This window comes from Mandrillus leucophaeus, unplaced genomic scaffold (assembly GCF_000951045.1).
Source record: "Mandrillus leucophaeus isolate KB7577 unplaced genomic scaffold, Mleu.le_1.0 Scaffold129, whole genome shotgun sequence".
In the NCBI taxonomy this organism is placed as follows: domain Eukaryota; kingdom Metazoa; phylum Chordata; class Mammalia; order Primates; family Cercopithecidae; genus Mandrillus; species Mandrillus leucophaeus.
In genome coordinates, this window is record NW_012101243.1 from 1657489 (window position 1) to 1673094 (window position 15606).

Below are 15606 nucleotides of genomic sequence, written 5' to 3' on the forward strand. Positions count from 1 at the left end.
AAAGAAAGAAAGAAAGAAATAGGAGGGCAGGTGTGGTGGCTCATGCCTGTAATACCAGCACTTTGAGAGGCTAAGGTGGGCTGATCACTTGAGGTCAGGAGTTTGAGACCAGCCTGGCCAACATGGTCAAACCCTGTCTCTGCTGAAAAAAATACAAAAATTAGCTGGCGTGGTGGCACACGTCTGTAATCCCAGCTATTTAGGAGGCTGAGGCAGGAGAGTTGCTTGAACCCAGGAGGTGGAGGTTGTAGTGAGCCGAAATCATGCCACTGCACTCCAGCCTGGGCGACAGAGCGAGACTCTGTCTCAAAAAAATAAAAAAAGAAATAGGAAAATATACTTTATAAGATTGTTGTGAGATAACGTAAGTAAAACACCAAGCATGTAGGTAGGTACTAGGCATACAGGAGAGCTTCAGTAAGTTGCAATTGCTATTTTTGTTGCTATTTATGTTCCTGTTACTTGGGAAAGTTTTCTCCTCTCTGTTTGAAATGAAACTGAAAAAAAAAAAAAAAAAAGTTGTCCTAAAATTACCTTTACCAAATTGCAACCTCTCCCTTGGTCTTAGTTTCCTCATCTGTGAAGTGAAAAGGTTGGACCAGAATATCTCTGAGATTTCTTCCAGCTCAAGTGCTGTTATTCTGAGTTACTGTTTAGTTCTTCAGTTGCCTTTTCTCCAAGCTAAACAGCCTAAATTCCTTTTGACCTTTCCACTAGGACCTTTTATTCATCTCTTTGATCATTCCTGTGGTTCTTTTTTTGGATGTTCTCCAAAGTTGTCCTCTTTGAAAAAAAAAATATCCACCTAGTTTTTATTGAGTAGTGACTTCATGCCCAGAATGGTGTTGAGCACTGGGACAGAAAATGAAAGATGTATAAGATGAGCTGTGCCCTGGTGGAGCTTATAGTTGCTAAAAGGAGCAGACGCACACACCCATGGTATTCAAGAATTGCTTGAGTTCATCCCAGCACCCCCTTTCTACTTCTCTGCCTCTGTCATTCTTGTTTTTTTATTTTTATTTTTATTTTTTGAGACAGAGCCTCGCTCTGTCACCCAGGCTGAAGTGCAGTAGCATGATCTTGGCTCACTGTAACCTCCACCTTCTGGGTTCAAACGATTCTCCTGCCTCAGCCTCCTGAGTAGCTGGGATTACAGGCACATGCCTGGCTAATTTTTGTTTTTTTTGGAGAGGGGTAGAGATGGGGGTTTGCCATGTTGCCCAGGCTGGTCTCTAACTCCTGGACTCAGGCAGCCCTCCCGCCTCGGCCTCCCAGAGCGTTGGGTTTACAGGCATAAGCCACCACGCCCAGCCTATTGATGTTTTTTAATCTAAGCAAGGAAAAATTGAGGTCTTTAAGGGTCGAGTGATTTTTTTTGTGGGAAGTGCAAGGACAAGAGTGGGTAGTACAAAAAAGTAAATGTGTGTGTTTATAAGTGTGTAGGTGTGGAGAAACTAGATGTTGTCTTTGATATTAGATACATAGGTACTTTAGTAGTTCAATATAGTGTGGAATGTTAGCTCATGAATAATGGTAGGATAGAAATACAGTGGATGGTAGGACAGCCACAGAAGAAATCCACTGGTTACTCCTGGAGCTGTGAGGAAAAAGAAGGATCTCATAGAACCTAGCAGAAGAGGACCCAACCCAAAGCACAGTTTGTGGAAACGGCTGTTGGCTGTGTTCTTTGAACCAGTTTAAGTGCTTTGTGTTTTAGATGGACCATTGCATTGATGTATGTGATGTAATGGGGAGGTGTTCTGTGTTTAGTCTGTGTTTTACAAAGCCTGCTTGATGCTTATGAATTAAAGCCTAAGTGTCCTTGGGACTGACCAGAAGAATCCTGACTAATCTTTTAATATCCTTGTTTGGAAAGAAAAGTAAATAGTAACATTCCACAATTAGAAATTCTATTTTTTCTTCATTAGGGTTAAATAAAAAAAATAATTTTCATTCCATGTGTTCCATTTCTTCTTGGAATAAACCAGAATTGAAGGGTAGTCCTCTTCCTGCTCCCTCTCACCTCTTTTTATTGTAAAGGTAATAAAGCATTAGTGAGAGTTTGGAAGCTAGATTATTTTATTTTATTTTATTTTTTTTTGCCAGAGTTATTTTGGCTATGGATTCTTACATTTATCCATAATTCTAACTGAACAAAATAACTCTCTGGTTTCTTGTGTGTTCTTTCTAAACTTACCTATATGCAGTCTAGGCAGTCATGTTTTTAACCTATAATTTTATACATATTATAAGCATTTTTTCATGTTAACAATAATAATCTCTAAGTAAACTGTGCACTCTGAGTGATGATGATGTGTCAGTCTAGATTCATACTTTGTATCAAATGCACCACCCTGGTGTGGGATGTTGATGGCCGGGGAGGCTGTGCATGTAGGGGAAGGGGTATGTGGGAACTCTGCCCTTTCCAGGCAGTTTTGCTATGAACCTAAAACTGCTGTTTAAAAAAAAAAAAAAATCCCAGCCAGGCACCCAGGCTCATGCCTGTAATCCCATTTTGGGAGTTCAAGGCATTTTGGGAGTTCAAGGCAGGAGGATCACTCACTTGAGCCCAGGAGTTTGAGGCCAGCCTGGGCAACATAGGGAGACACTGTCTCTACAGAAATACAAAAATCAGCAGGGTGTGATGACAGATGCCTGTAGTCCCAGCAACTCAGGAGGCTGAGGCACGAGAATTGCTTGAGCCCGGGAAGTGGAGGTTGCAGTGAGCTGGGATTGCGCCACTGCACTCCAGCCTGGGCAATAGAGCCAGACCTTGTCTCAAAAAACAAAAACAAAACAACAAAAAATCCTCAGTGGATACCTGATTTTCCACGGAGTGACTGAACTGTAATTAACCATCTCCTTAGTGAACTTTCCTCCCAGTTTTCATTCTGTATAGTATCTGGCACATAATAATGGCTATTTTATTGCCAAATTGCTTTTAAATGCAATGTGAACATTAAAAAGGTGGCGATTGTGATCCAAACAATAGTGTCGATGATGATAGTGATGATGGAAACTTCTGCTATTTATTGAGTGCCTATTTTGTGAAAGGCACTTTATATATCTTACCTTCTTTCATCCTTACTGCAACTGAGGTTCAGTAAGTTTTCCATGGCCACTGAGCTTGTTGCAGGTGGCAGAAGTAGGTTTTAAACCTAAAAGTGACGGGTGTCTTTGTTTTTTTTTCCTGATACACTTTACTGCTGCCCATATTTAAATAGATACTTACTACAATTCTGTTTCCTAGAGTTGACTTAGTTGTAGTTCCAGGTTTCCAGGGCTGAATTCTTTTTTTTTTTGAGACCGATTCTTGCTGTGTTGCCCAGGCTGGAGTGCAGTGGCATGATACCTCCACCTCCTGGGTTCAAGCTATTCTCCTGCCTCAGCTTCCTGAGTAACTGGGATTACGGGTGTGTGCCACCACACCTGGCTAATTTTTTGTATTTTTAGTAGAGATGGGGTTTCACCATATTGGCCAGGCTCTGGAACTCCTGACCTCAAGTGATCCACCCGCCTCGGCCTCCCAAAGTGCTGGGATTACAGGTATGAGCCACGCCACCCAGCCTTTGAATTCACTCTCTCCCTTTTTTTTTTTTTTTTTTTTTTTTTAACAAACAAGGTCTTGCTCTTGCTGTGTCACCCAGGCTGAAGTGATCATAGCTCCCTGCAGCCTTGATCTCCTGGGCTCAAGTGATCCTCCCACCTCAGCTTCCTGAGCAGCTAGAACTATAGGCATGCACCACCACACCCAGCCAATTAAAAAAATTGTAGAAATAGAGTCTTGCTCTGTTGCCCAGGCTGAGTCTTAAACCTCTGACCTCAAGCAGTCCTCTCACCTTGACCTCCCAAAGTGTTGGAATTACAGGTGTGAGCTCTTGTGCTTGGCCCAAATTCTTTTATTTCTTCAGGTATTCAACAGATATGTGTTGGGCATCTGCTATGTAGTAGACACCCTTGTAGGTGCTGATCTTAGATCTTCTTGGTGAGCTGATCACTGGGAAGTAGGCTAAGTAAGGTTGGAAAGATCCTATAGTCTTTACTTTGAAACAGCTCTGCTCAGATTAACCCTGTAAGTGCTCAGTGTTGCATAGATCTATGTTTCTATTCTTCAGTGGCCCCAGATGAGCCAGTCCCGAGTATGTGGATCAGAACAGATTCCTGGAATAGACATACAGCTGAATAGGAAGTATCACGCCACACATAAGGTGAGAATTATCAGTGCATTCTACGTTTATAGAGTGCTTTCACACAGGTGTTGTTTGGATCTCAACAAAATTGTTAGCTAGCTGAGTTTTAGCGAATGCAGAAGGTGAGGCTCAGGGGGTAAAGTGACTTGCCCAAGGTCACAAGGATGCTAAGTAAGTGGCAGACAAAATGAATTTTTTTTTTCAGGGACAAGATCTTGCTCTGTCACCCAGGATGGAGTACAGTGGGGCCATCATAGCTCACTGTAACCTCGAACTCCCAAGCTCAAGCTATCCTCCTGCCTCAGCCTTCTGAATAGCTGAGATTTACAGGCATGCACCACTGTGTACTGCTAATTTTTAAATTTTTTTAGAAACCAAGGTCTCGTTTTGTTACCTAGGTTGGTCTCAAACTCCTGGCTTCAAGCAATCCTCCTGCCTCAGCCTCCCTAAGTGCTGGGATTGTTTAAAAAATTTTTTTTAACAGATGAGGCCTTGCTCTGTTGCCCTGGTGGAGTGCAGTGGCATGATCATGGCTCACTACAGCCTTGAACTCCTGGGCTCAGGTGATCCTCCCACCTCGGCCTCCCAAAGTACTGGAATTACTGAGATTATAGGTGTGAGCCACCATGCCAGCCTGAATATTTGGACCTATTCTTCCATTGTCTTGTCCGGAAAACACTTAAGAGGAAAACGTATGAATTTTTTACATGTTAAAAATAAAGTGATATTTAACTTTTGGATAATTTTTTATTGGTTAAATAGCTTGCCTTTGCTTGGAGAGGGTTAACATTAGAACAGACTTTCCTTGGAGGTTATTTGCAAACTACAAGACTCATATTTTCTGTAGTCATTAATAAAATTTGTGAAACTCTTGCATTTACTTAAAAAATGCAAGAGTTTAAAAACATTCAGTACTTGATTGCAGTTTTGAATGACTTTTGACTGCTTTCAGGCAGTATTTTTTTTTTCCTTTTCCTATTACATCAATAAGCATAGAATGTTTTACTTCTCAGAATTGTTCTTGGGAGATGGGGGTCAAGATTTCCTTTTGAAAGTCCTCTTTTTGATAGAACTTTTATTCTAATACCCCACATCCGTCATCTGCTAGATATGGGTTAATAGACATACAGTCAATGAGGTGGGCATGTCTTGCTCTGAAATTTGGAGGGCATCTATTAGGTCCAGTTCCAAATGTGTTTTCACTGAATGATAAGATGCTTAAAAAAATGAAAATTAAAAATTGTAGGTGAAAACAAAAATCTAAGCAATAAAAATGCCCTCAGCCCGAGCATGGTGGCTCACACCTGTAATCCCAGCATTTGGGGAGGCTGAAGCAGGAAGATTGCTTGAGGTCAGGAGTTTGAGACCAGCCTAGGCAACAGGCTGTGGATCCTGCTCTCCACAGAACAACAGGCCATGGACCCCACCTCCACAGAAAATTTTAAAAATTGACTTGGAGTGATGGCATGCACCCGTAATCCCAGCTACTTGGGAGGCTGAGGCAGGAGGATCACTTGAACCCAGAAGTTTGAGGCTGCAGTGAGCTATGATTGTGCCACTTCACTCTAGCCTGGGTGAAAGGAGGAGACTCTGACTGTATTTAAAAAAAAAAAAAAATTCTCTCAGACCTGATGAGGAACAAAGCATTCTATTAAAATTTTTTTGCAACTAATTTTAGTTTCTTTCTTTTTGATTAATCAGCTTTCTACTACCAAAGGTTCCCCACAGCCTGTTGAGGAGAAGGTTGGTGCTTTCACAAAGATAATAGAAGCCATGGGATTCACAGGACCTTTGAAATACAGTAAATGGGTAAAGTCCTTTAAGTTCTTCTCATTTTTCCTTTTGGGCATTGTGCTTTCTGCTCCTCATAGATTTTTTAAAGCTTCTGCATTGCTTTCATGGAATTCATACATTATTTTGGATGTGAGGACGATCTGGCTGTGACATCTGTCACCGCATTGATCACTAGGGTTGATTCGGCTGATCTGGCTGGGTAGGCAGGTGTTCCCTTCCTTCCTGACCACTCCATATGCGACCTTTTTGAAGCTGTGTTCTTGATTGAAGAGGATGACCTTCTCCAATACAGGAGGACCATTCTTTGATCAAGGGTATATAAGTAGCTGCACTCCACTGCCAGAACCTCTGAGTAAGCTCTCAAGGTCCATATATTATTCTGAGAACTTCTCCAAAATATCTCTGCCCATGTGCCACAACCCCTCACTGCTTCCAGTCAGATCTATGCAACCTGTGGGACTGAACTAGTCCCTCCACCTGATTCCTTAGAAGCGTCTCATAGTAGCAGGCATGGCAACAAGACTGGGCTTTCCAGGCCCTTGCTGCATGTTATGTCATATATAGATGACTTCTGAGGGGTCACATGGGCCAAATGTTCTGATGGGCCACATTCTTAAGGAAGCATTACTTTCCGATGAACCTATATTTTATAAGGGATTTTCATTAAAATTTTACTAATCAGCATCTTTTTATTAAGTAATTAAGCCCACGATCTATTGTAATTCTTATTATGGAGGGATATTTGTTAGCTGTGTCAATCCCAGTCAACTCTTGGCCTAGCACATTATCTGTTATAATAGTAGTGGCTGTAAATGAATGAATGTCCTCTCTGCCTCAGATGTATACTGCCCCTGGGCTTTTATAATAATACCTCTGACCAAGTATAGAAATAAAACATCAGCAATTCAGTTCTTCTCAGACCACTTATCTCCTAGAACAGGTTGAGCATCCCAAATTGGAAAATCGGAAATCCAAAATCTAAAACGTTTGGAGTTTTTAGACATGATGCCCCAGGGAAATGCCCATTGGAGCATTTTGGATTTTTGGATTTGGGTTGCTCAGCTGGTTAAGTGTAATGCAGAGAATCCAAAATCCCCCCCAAATCCAAAATTCAAAACACTTCTGTTTCCGCACGTTTCAGATAAGGAGTACTCAACCTGTGATACCATTTCTCTCTATCACTATGGCAGAAATGCCTTTTAATGCCTTTCAGGGTTGCTGGAATATTGGGTAAGCCGAATCGGTCATAAGTCAAAGCAAGCCCACTCAAAGCAGTAGGGAAGATGTTTCTAGAAAATATGAAAGCTTTACTCAGAACAACCAAGTAATGCCAGTTACACCATTTTAACAAGTTGGATTCAAATTCGAATTTCAATTTTATTATAGACTTCTACTTGTGGTTTCTTCTTATGGTGTCTGGTTCTCTTTCTAACAGTTCTCACTACAGCAAGTAAGAGCTTCTCTCTATAATTACTCTTTTACCTGAATTCCGAAAAGTGAACAGTAATTCCACAAGCGTTTTGTTTTTAAAGGGCTTTGAAAAAATATAGAAAGAACACAAATACTGACAATGATATTCTTGAGTCCCTAAGGTATGAAGTGTCTTCTTAATTGCCAATGAAATATTAGTTATGTTCTTTAAAGTTGTATTTTTTAATATCTTAATTTTTTGACACTTGGTAATTGTTGGTATATTTGGTAATGTTTTTAAGTAGAATCTTTTCCCCTATTAAAAAAATGTTGTGCTTATGGCATTTGGATTTACAAACTTAAAGTATATGTTTTGTTTGAAAATTAGAAATTAAGAGGGAAGTCAAAACAAAAAAAAGAAAAGAGAAACATTTACAGTTTTATTCATTTCTTGGTGATTGGGTTCCACTTGGTTGCTACCATATGTTTTGTATAGGCTGTTTTTTTATGATTCTAGAGGGAAAATTGACTATCATTTGGAGGATTACTAAATCATCAGGAAAATTCCTTCACTCTTTTATCCTAAGTTAGCCTCTGATTTTTCTTGGTTCCCTTGTGATATCAACTAAATCCCTGATGTTTGCATTTTAAAACTCTTTTATAATGTGATAGTTGTACTTTCTATAACCTTCATTTTATTTTATTTTATTGTATTGTATTTTAATTTTATTTTTTTTGAGACAGAGTCTCACTCTGTTACCCAGGCTGGAGTGCAGTAGCGCGATCTCAGCCTACTGTAACCTCCGCCTCCCAGGTCCAAGCGATTTTTCTGCCTCAGCCTCCTAAGTAGCTGGGACTACAGGTGCATGCCACCACACCTGGCAGACTTTTATATTTTTAGTAGAGTTGGGGTTTCACCATGTTGGGCCAGCCTGGTCTCGAACTCCTGACCTCAAGTGATTCCACCTACCTCGGCCTCCCAAAGTGCTAGGATTATAGGAATGAACCACTGCGCCCAGCCTGTAACCTTCATTTTAAAATTTGTTACATCACAGTATCAAAGTATGACATTCTAGTGTAACTGAGATGTGAAAATGTATGTGTAACTTTTCGTTTTGAAAAACAGAACTGTTTTCAGCAATGTTGATTAAAATCAATATACTTGTATTGGATTGCACTGGCAAAATTATTTGTTTTGTGTTTTCACATGTATTTGATTAGGGAGTAAAATACCTGCATGTCTGTCCATATCAGCAGTATCAGCTATCTTTTCTCTTTTTCTTTAATGTTTTCATATATTATTCCCATGTTCTGTAATCATATTTAGGATCTTAAATGTAGCTTTTCCTTACCTATGTGAGTATCCTGAAATCATCATTTTTAAAAATTATCTTTATATGCAGTATCAGGTGAGATAAGGATAATATTTACCCAACTCAGCCACATGCCATAGAATAGGTTTCCATATGAGCATTAAGCCAAAAAGTTATTCCTATTCTGAAGGACACTGACAAACTGGAATGTATTCAGAGGTAGGCAGTAAGCCTTATGAAAGCTTTAGAAACTGTTAAGAATGGTTGAAGGAAGTAGGGATGCTTAGCCTGGAAAAGAGAAGACAGGATGATTCTTCTCAGGTATTTGAGGGGCAACTGTGAAAAAAAGAAGGTATTCCAGTGGGCAGAATAATGTTCAATGAATGTTACATGAAGCAGATTTTAAGTTTAGCAAAATAAGAATCTAACAAGAATTGTCCTCCGGTGGGATAGGTAGCCTTACAAGGTCGTTGGTCTTGTTTGAACAGAGGCCCAGATGGTTGACTGTGAATCAAGAATGCTGTAGAAGGATTTCCAGTAGACAATAGAAGGTTCAAATGATTTAAAAGACCTTTCTAACTCTTTTTATTTTTTTTGAGTTGGAGTCTCGCTCTGTCGCCCAGGCTGGAGTACAGTGGCGCGATCTCGGCTCACTGCAACCTCTGCCTCCCGGGTTCAAGCAATTCTCCTGCCTCAGCCTCCCAAGTAACTGGGATTATGGGTGCCCGCCACCACGCCCAGCTAATTTTTGTATTTTTAGTAGAGAGGGGGTTTCACCATATTGGCAAGCCTGGTCTCTTGGCCAGGCTAGTCTCAGAACTCCTGACCTCGTGATCCGCCCACCTCGGCCTCTCAAAGTGCTGGCATTACAGGCGTGAGCCACCTCGCCAGGCCCTTTCAAACTCTTACATAGCTGTTAATGCAATCCTTTTACTAGATTTGTTTTTCATCCTGTAGGATGTTAAAAAATGCATCAGTTCATGGGAGAGCAGATTTTCATTTCCTAAAGCTGTTCAAGGTGCCTCTCTTTTACTCAAGTAAAAAATGACTGATGAAGTCTTCTAAAGTTAAAATGAAATAAATATGAAGTCATCCAAGGACCAGACAGCTTATATTGACTGGTTGAAAATTCAGTCCCCTACCTCCTTAACTCAGATCCGTGCATGATTCTTGAAGAGGTTCTTTCCTCAAGTTATTATTTCTAATCTCTGTGTGATAGTCTTAAGGGACTTGCTTTAGAGATTTGTCCAGGAAAATGGCTCATCCAAGTATAAAGGCTTGGCCTTGCAGCAGAAAAAGTGAAGAACTATAAAATGCTCCTGATTGCCATAGCATAAGCACTGAAAACATACTCTGGCCAATCTGGTGAAGTCTTCATTGTTTGTGATGAATGCTTTTTCACAAACGTGTTGTTGGGGAAGCTTCCCTCTAAAGGAAAGTCTTGGGCCTTGGGCCTTAAAGGCAAGTCTCCAGGCAAGGTGATTAATTATGAACCCAGAGGATTTTACATCTAGGAATCTGAAGGAGACTACAAGTTAAAAAAAAAAAAAGATCAAGAAATAGGTGATTAGAAATTTTAAAGTTACATGCTTGTCTATAGCTGAACTGGGCCATAAGCTCTGTGAGAACAGGGATTTTTTCTGTTTTGTCTACTGCTCTATTCTCATCATCCAGATCAGTGCCAGGCACTGAGTTATGTACTCAGTGAATTATTGGATGAAGCAAGGAGCTGGGGCAGATGTCCTGAACTCCCTGTCTTAAGGATAGGAGTAGACCTGTCAAGGCCAAATTATTAGGATCGTGATATTATTAGATTATCATTAGTTTGGTAATGGCACAGACCAGTGCTTCCCAAGATGTGTTCTGTGGTCAAATACTTCCTAGAACTGCAAGTGTTAACAAAATTAAACAGGCTTTTTTTTTTTTTGTCTGTTGATATGGTGAAACTGATTGATTTGTCAGTGTTGAATTATCTTTGCATTCCTGGGATAAATTTCACTGGATTATGATATATTGTCCTTTTAAAAATATTGATGGATTTAATTTTAAAATATTTTTTTAAGGAATTTTGCATCTGTGTTCATGAAGGCTATTGTTCTGTAGTTTTGTTTTCTCCTAATGACCTTGGTTTTGATATCAGGATAAAGTTGGCCTTATTGAATGAACTGGGAAATATCGTTTCTTGTTTTGTGGCAGAGTTTGTGTAGATTTCGTAACATTTCTTTTTTTTCTTTTTCTTTTTTGTTTTGAGATGGAGTCTCACTCTGTCGCCAGGCTGGAGTGCAGTGGCGCGATCTCGGCTCACTGCAACCTTCGCCTCCTGGGTTCAAGCCATTCTCCTGCCTTAGCCTGGGACTACAGGCGCACACCACCATGCCCAGCTAATTTTTATATTTTTACTACAGATGGAGTTTCACCATGTTGGCCAGGATGGTCTCAATCTCTTGACCTCGTGATCCACCCGCCTCAGCCTTCCAAAGTGCTGGGATTACAGGCGTGAGCCACCACGCCTGGCTGATTTCGTAACATTTCTTTAGATGTTCAGTACAGTTCTCTAGTGATGCTATCTGGATCTGCAGTTTGCATTGTGGGAAGGTTTTTAACCACAAATCCAACTTATTTAATAGATATAAGACTATTCATGTTATTTATTTTAGTGAGCTTTGATAGTTTGTATCTTTTGAGGAATTTGTCCGTTTCATCTAAGTAATCACATTCATTGGAGTAAAGTTGTTCATAGTATTCCCTTATTATCCTTTTAATGTCTTTAGGATATGTAGTGATGTCTATTCTCTGATTCCTGATATTGAAAATTTGTATCTTATGTGTTTTGGGCTTTTTTTTTCCTTGATCAGTTTTATAGGTTACCAATTTTATTGAAAAAAAAAATTTGTTTTTTGAGGCGGAGTCTCGCTCTGTCACCCAGGCTGGAGTGCAGTGGCACGATCTCGGCTCACTGCAACCTCTGTCTCCCAGGTTCAAACGATTCTCCTGTCTCAGCCTTCTGAGCAGCTGGGACTATAGGCACGCACCACCATGGCCAGCTAATTTTTGTATTTTTGGTAGAGATGGAAACGTTTTGCCATGTTTCCCAGGTTGGTCTCCAACTTCTGGGCTCAGCTGATCTGCCTGTCTCCGCCTCCCAAAGTGCTGGGATTACAGGCATGAGCCACCACGCCTGACCTGGCTTTGATTTTCTATATTTTATTTTTCTGTTTCAGTTTTGTTGATTTCTGCTCTTTACTATATCATTCTTTCTGCTTGCTTTTAGGTTTAATTTGCTTTTCATTTCTAGTGTTTCATCATGGGTTTTGTTTAAATGTGGGCTTAGGCTGACTTACTCCCCAGATAGGGATATCTGATTTCTATTGTCTATTTCTATATGTCCTGTTTTCCCCTGTATTAACTTTAGACTGGAAGCTCTTAAAAATATGACAGATCTCAAATTATCATATAAAATATCTTAATTACAATCAGAGATGTAATCATTCCTTAATTTGTTATGGGTATTTCTACCCATCAGAGACACTTGCTTTAACTCTAGAGAATATAGAAAAATATGAACATTATATAGTTTTGGGTATAGTATGTTCTTGGTGACTTTAAACCTTAATATCATAGCTCCACTAAGTTCTAGATTGGTTTTTCTTCAGTTGCTATGTCATTCTCAGCCTGTATACATTTGTTTTTAGTCTATGCATATTTGAGTTTGTAACTTTCCCTGTTGTTTTAAGAAAAAATCAGCTTCTAGAAGCCTTGTTGATGTGCTCATTTATTTAGTTATATCCTTAATGAAATGTTTGGAAGTCCTTAAAATACCTGTTCCTGTAGTGCTGAGTTGGTCTTCAGACCTATAAGTCAACTCTTAAATAATTTATTTTTAGATTATTTTTATTAAGGCATAATTTATATACAGTGTAATATACAAATCTTAAGTATACAGCTCAGTGAATAAATTAAAACCACCACTCATATCAAAAGCCTAAGAGAGTTCCTAGTGCTTTGGGAATAGTAAAAGTTTGATTCTTATATTTTGCACTCATTAGAAACCCTTATTTACAGATACAATGTTAATCAGCAAACTATAAAACTAAAGAAAATCTGGAAAAAAGATACCTCTTATTCCATTGCCCAGAGATTTATAGAATAGATAGTAGTGCCTCTGAGGAAAGATTAAAGGCTTGAGGGTTTTTGTTTGATTTTGGCCAGAAGAATGTATAATTTTTTTCTATAAAGGATTTCAGATACTGAAGAGTTAGTATGAATAACGCTGAACAGTGATTTAGAGGCACAAATGTGGTGAAGTAGGTTGGAGTTAAATGAGAGATTTCATTTAAATATTGGAAAAGCCTTTCTGAGGTTTTCATGCTGAAGTCCTAAAATATGAAAATTGTGTAACGTCTGTATGAATGGCTAAACTCTAAGAAAACAAAAAAATATTTGTATTGGTTTAAATTACCTGAGAGAGGTTTGGACCCTTCCTTCTAGTTGAAGAAATATAAGATTCTGTGACCCATGTCTAATGGAAATAGAACATCCACTTGGTCATGTCTTGAGTTTGGTTTTATTCTCTTTGTCTAGAAGATTAAGATTGCGGCCCTGCGCATGTATACTAGCTGTGTGGAGAAAACTGACTTCGAGGAATTCTTTCTAAGTAAGTTATTGTTTGATAGTACTGAGAAGGAGAACAAATCTACATTTCATTTTTATGATTGTGTTTTAATACGATAGGTTTTTTTAGTCCCTAGTGAAACAGTTTTTCCTGCGCAAAGCATATAATCCAAACTGCCTATTTTTCTCTTTAAAAAAATTATTGTATGTATTTCTTTAGAGACAGGGTCTTGCTGTGTTGCCCGGGCTGGCCTGAAACTCCTGGGCTCAAGCAGTCCTCCCACCTTAGCCTCCTGAATAGTAGCTAGGACTAAAAGCACATGGCACTGTACCCAGCTGCTTTTCTTTTTTGATAGGGTAAACAGAGAGCAAAAGGATCCTATAAATAAAACATTTTGCTTATTTTGAAAAAACAAACAAACAAACTGTACTTTGACATTATCTCCCTTGTCCACATGTGCATCTTTTTACATAAGAGTATTCATAGTAAACATATTCTGTTTTACATTCTGGAATTTTTTTTTTTTTTTTTTTTTTTTGAGACAGAGTCTTGCTCTGTTGCCCAGGCTGGAGTGCAGTGGTGTGATCTTGGCCCAGTGTAACCTCCCTCTCCACCTCCCAGGTTCAAGCGATTTTCCTGCCTTGGCCTCCCGAATAGCTGGGATTATAGGCCTGTGCCACCACACCCAGCTAATTTTTGCATTTTTAGTTGACATGGGGTTTCACCATATTGGCTAGGCTGGTTTCAAACTCCTGACCTTATGTGATCCGCCCTCCTTGGCCTCCCAAAATGCTGGGATTACAGGCGTGAGCCACTGTGCCCGGCCCATTCTGGATGTTTTACTTAGCATTTTGACATGGACTTTTGGCCAGCTATTCCTCTTTTGTTTTTAAGTTTTGTTTTAATTAATCCTGGATTAATTAAAATTAATCCATAATTAATCCTGGATTAATTAAAATTAATCCATAATTAATCCTGGATTATGATTTTTCTCATGTTAAAAGATGATTGGGTCAAAAGGCACATATAATTTTATTATGTTTACCTCATTGATAAATTGCTTTCCAAAAGGGTTTTGCTGGTTTAGACTATCAGAAGCAGTTGATTGTTATCACAGTATTAATTTTGATGCTGTAAACAGTTATATTATTAACGAAGTTAATTAAAGCAGGTACTTGTAATTGGGAGAGATTAAATCATTTCCAGTTCCACAGATTTTGGAAGGAAATGTATGCTGTGTACTTCTGTGGTAATAGTCACATCCTCAAAGCAGCATACACCTAAATGTATACATTTGAGATTTTTCTCTAGCAGCAAATATTTACATATAATTGTGTTCACAACAATGAAGAAAGCTGGATGCAATTTTGGTTATTTAATAACTATTTTTTTGTTTTGTCTTGTTTTTTGAGACTTGTTTTGAGTCTTGTTCTATTGCCCAGTTTGGAGTGGAATGGCGCCATCTTGACTCACTGCTTCCTCCACCTCCCAGTTTCAAGTAATTCTTGTGCTTCAGCCTCCTGAGTAGCTGGGACTACAGGTGCATGCCACCATGCCCAGCTAATTTTTGTATTTTTTTTAGTAGAGACAGGGTTTGGCTATGTTGACTAGGCTGGTCTCAAACTCTTGGCCTCACGTGATCCACCTGCCTTGACCTCCCAACCCAAAGTTCTGGATTACAGGTGTGAGCCATGGGGCCTGGCCTATTTTAGTTTTTAAAAATCAAATAAATACAAATTATTTTGTTTATTTTACTGTCTCAGCAGACTGATACCAAAAACTAAAATACCATACTGAATTATAATTCCAATTTAATGTCCACCTTTCATTTCTTCTTTATTCATAACCTGGAAAGAATATTTTCCTGCTTCTTTGTTAGTCTAGGATAAGTTAGTCCAAAAGGAAAAAATATTTTTTCTCTACCTGATGAAGCTATTAAGATTAGAAACTGCTTTTTTTCTTTTTCTTTTTTTTTAGAGACGATCTTGCTCTGCCGCCTAGGCTGGAGTCAGTGGCTCTAGCCCTTTTACTGCATCCTTTTACTCCTGGCTCAAGCAGCCCTCCCACCTCAGCCTCCTGAGTCGCTGGGACTACAAACACATGCCATTATGCCTGGGTAATTTGTTTATTTTTATTTTTTGTAGAGACAGGGTCTATGTTGCCCAGGCTGGTCTCGAACTCCTGGTCGTAGGCCTTAAGTGATCCTGCCTCAGCTTCCTGAAGTGCAGGGATTACAGGCATGAGCCACCATGCCCAGCCTGGTTTTTTTTTTTTTTTTTTTTTTTTT

General features: G+C 39.3%; 1 protein-coding gene across 3 annotated transcripts in view; it reads left to right on the plus strand.

Annotated features, from left to right (window-relative positions):
* Nucleotides 1-15606, plus strand: part of LOC105533839 (ubiquinol-cytochrome-c reductase complex assembly factor 1) — a 131372-nt gene that overhangs the window by 40931 nt on the left and 74835 nt on the right. For 2 of the 3 annotated variants that reach the window (XM_011972399.1, XM_011972400.1), the window contains exons 3-5: nucleotides 4116-4208; nucleotides 5892-5999; nucleotides 13289-13361. In XM_011972399.1, the coding sequence (XP_011827789.1) occupies nucleotides 4116-4208; nucleotides 5892-5999; nucleotides 13289-13361 (274 nt within the window). The remainder of the gene's footprint in view (nucleotides 1-4115; nucleotides 4209-5891; nucleotides 6000-13288; nucleotides 13362-15606) is intronic. The other variant, XM_011972401.1, reaches the window with a different exon arrangement.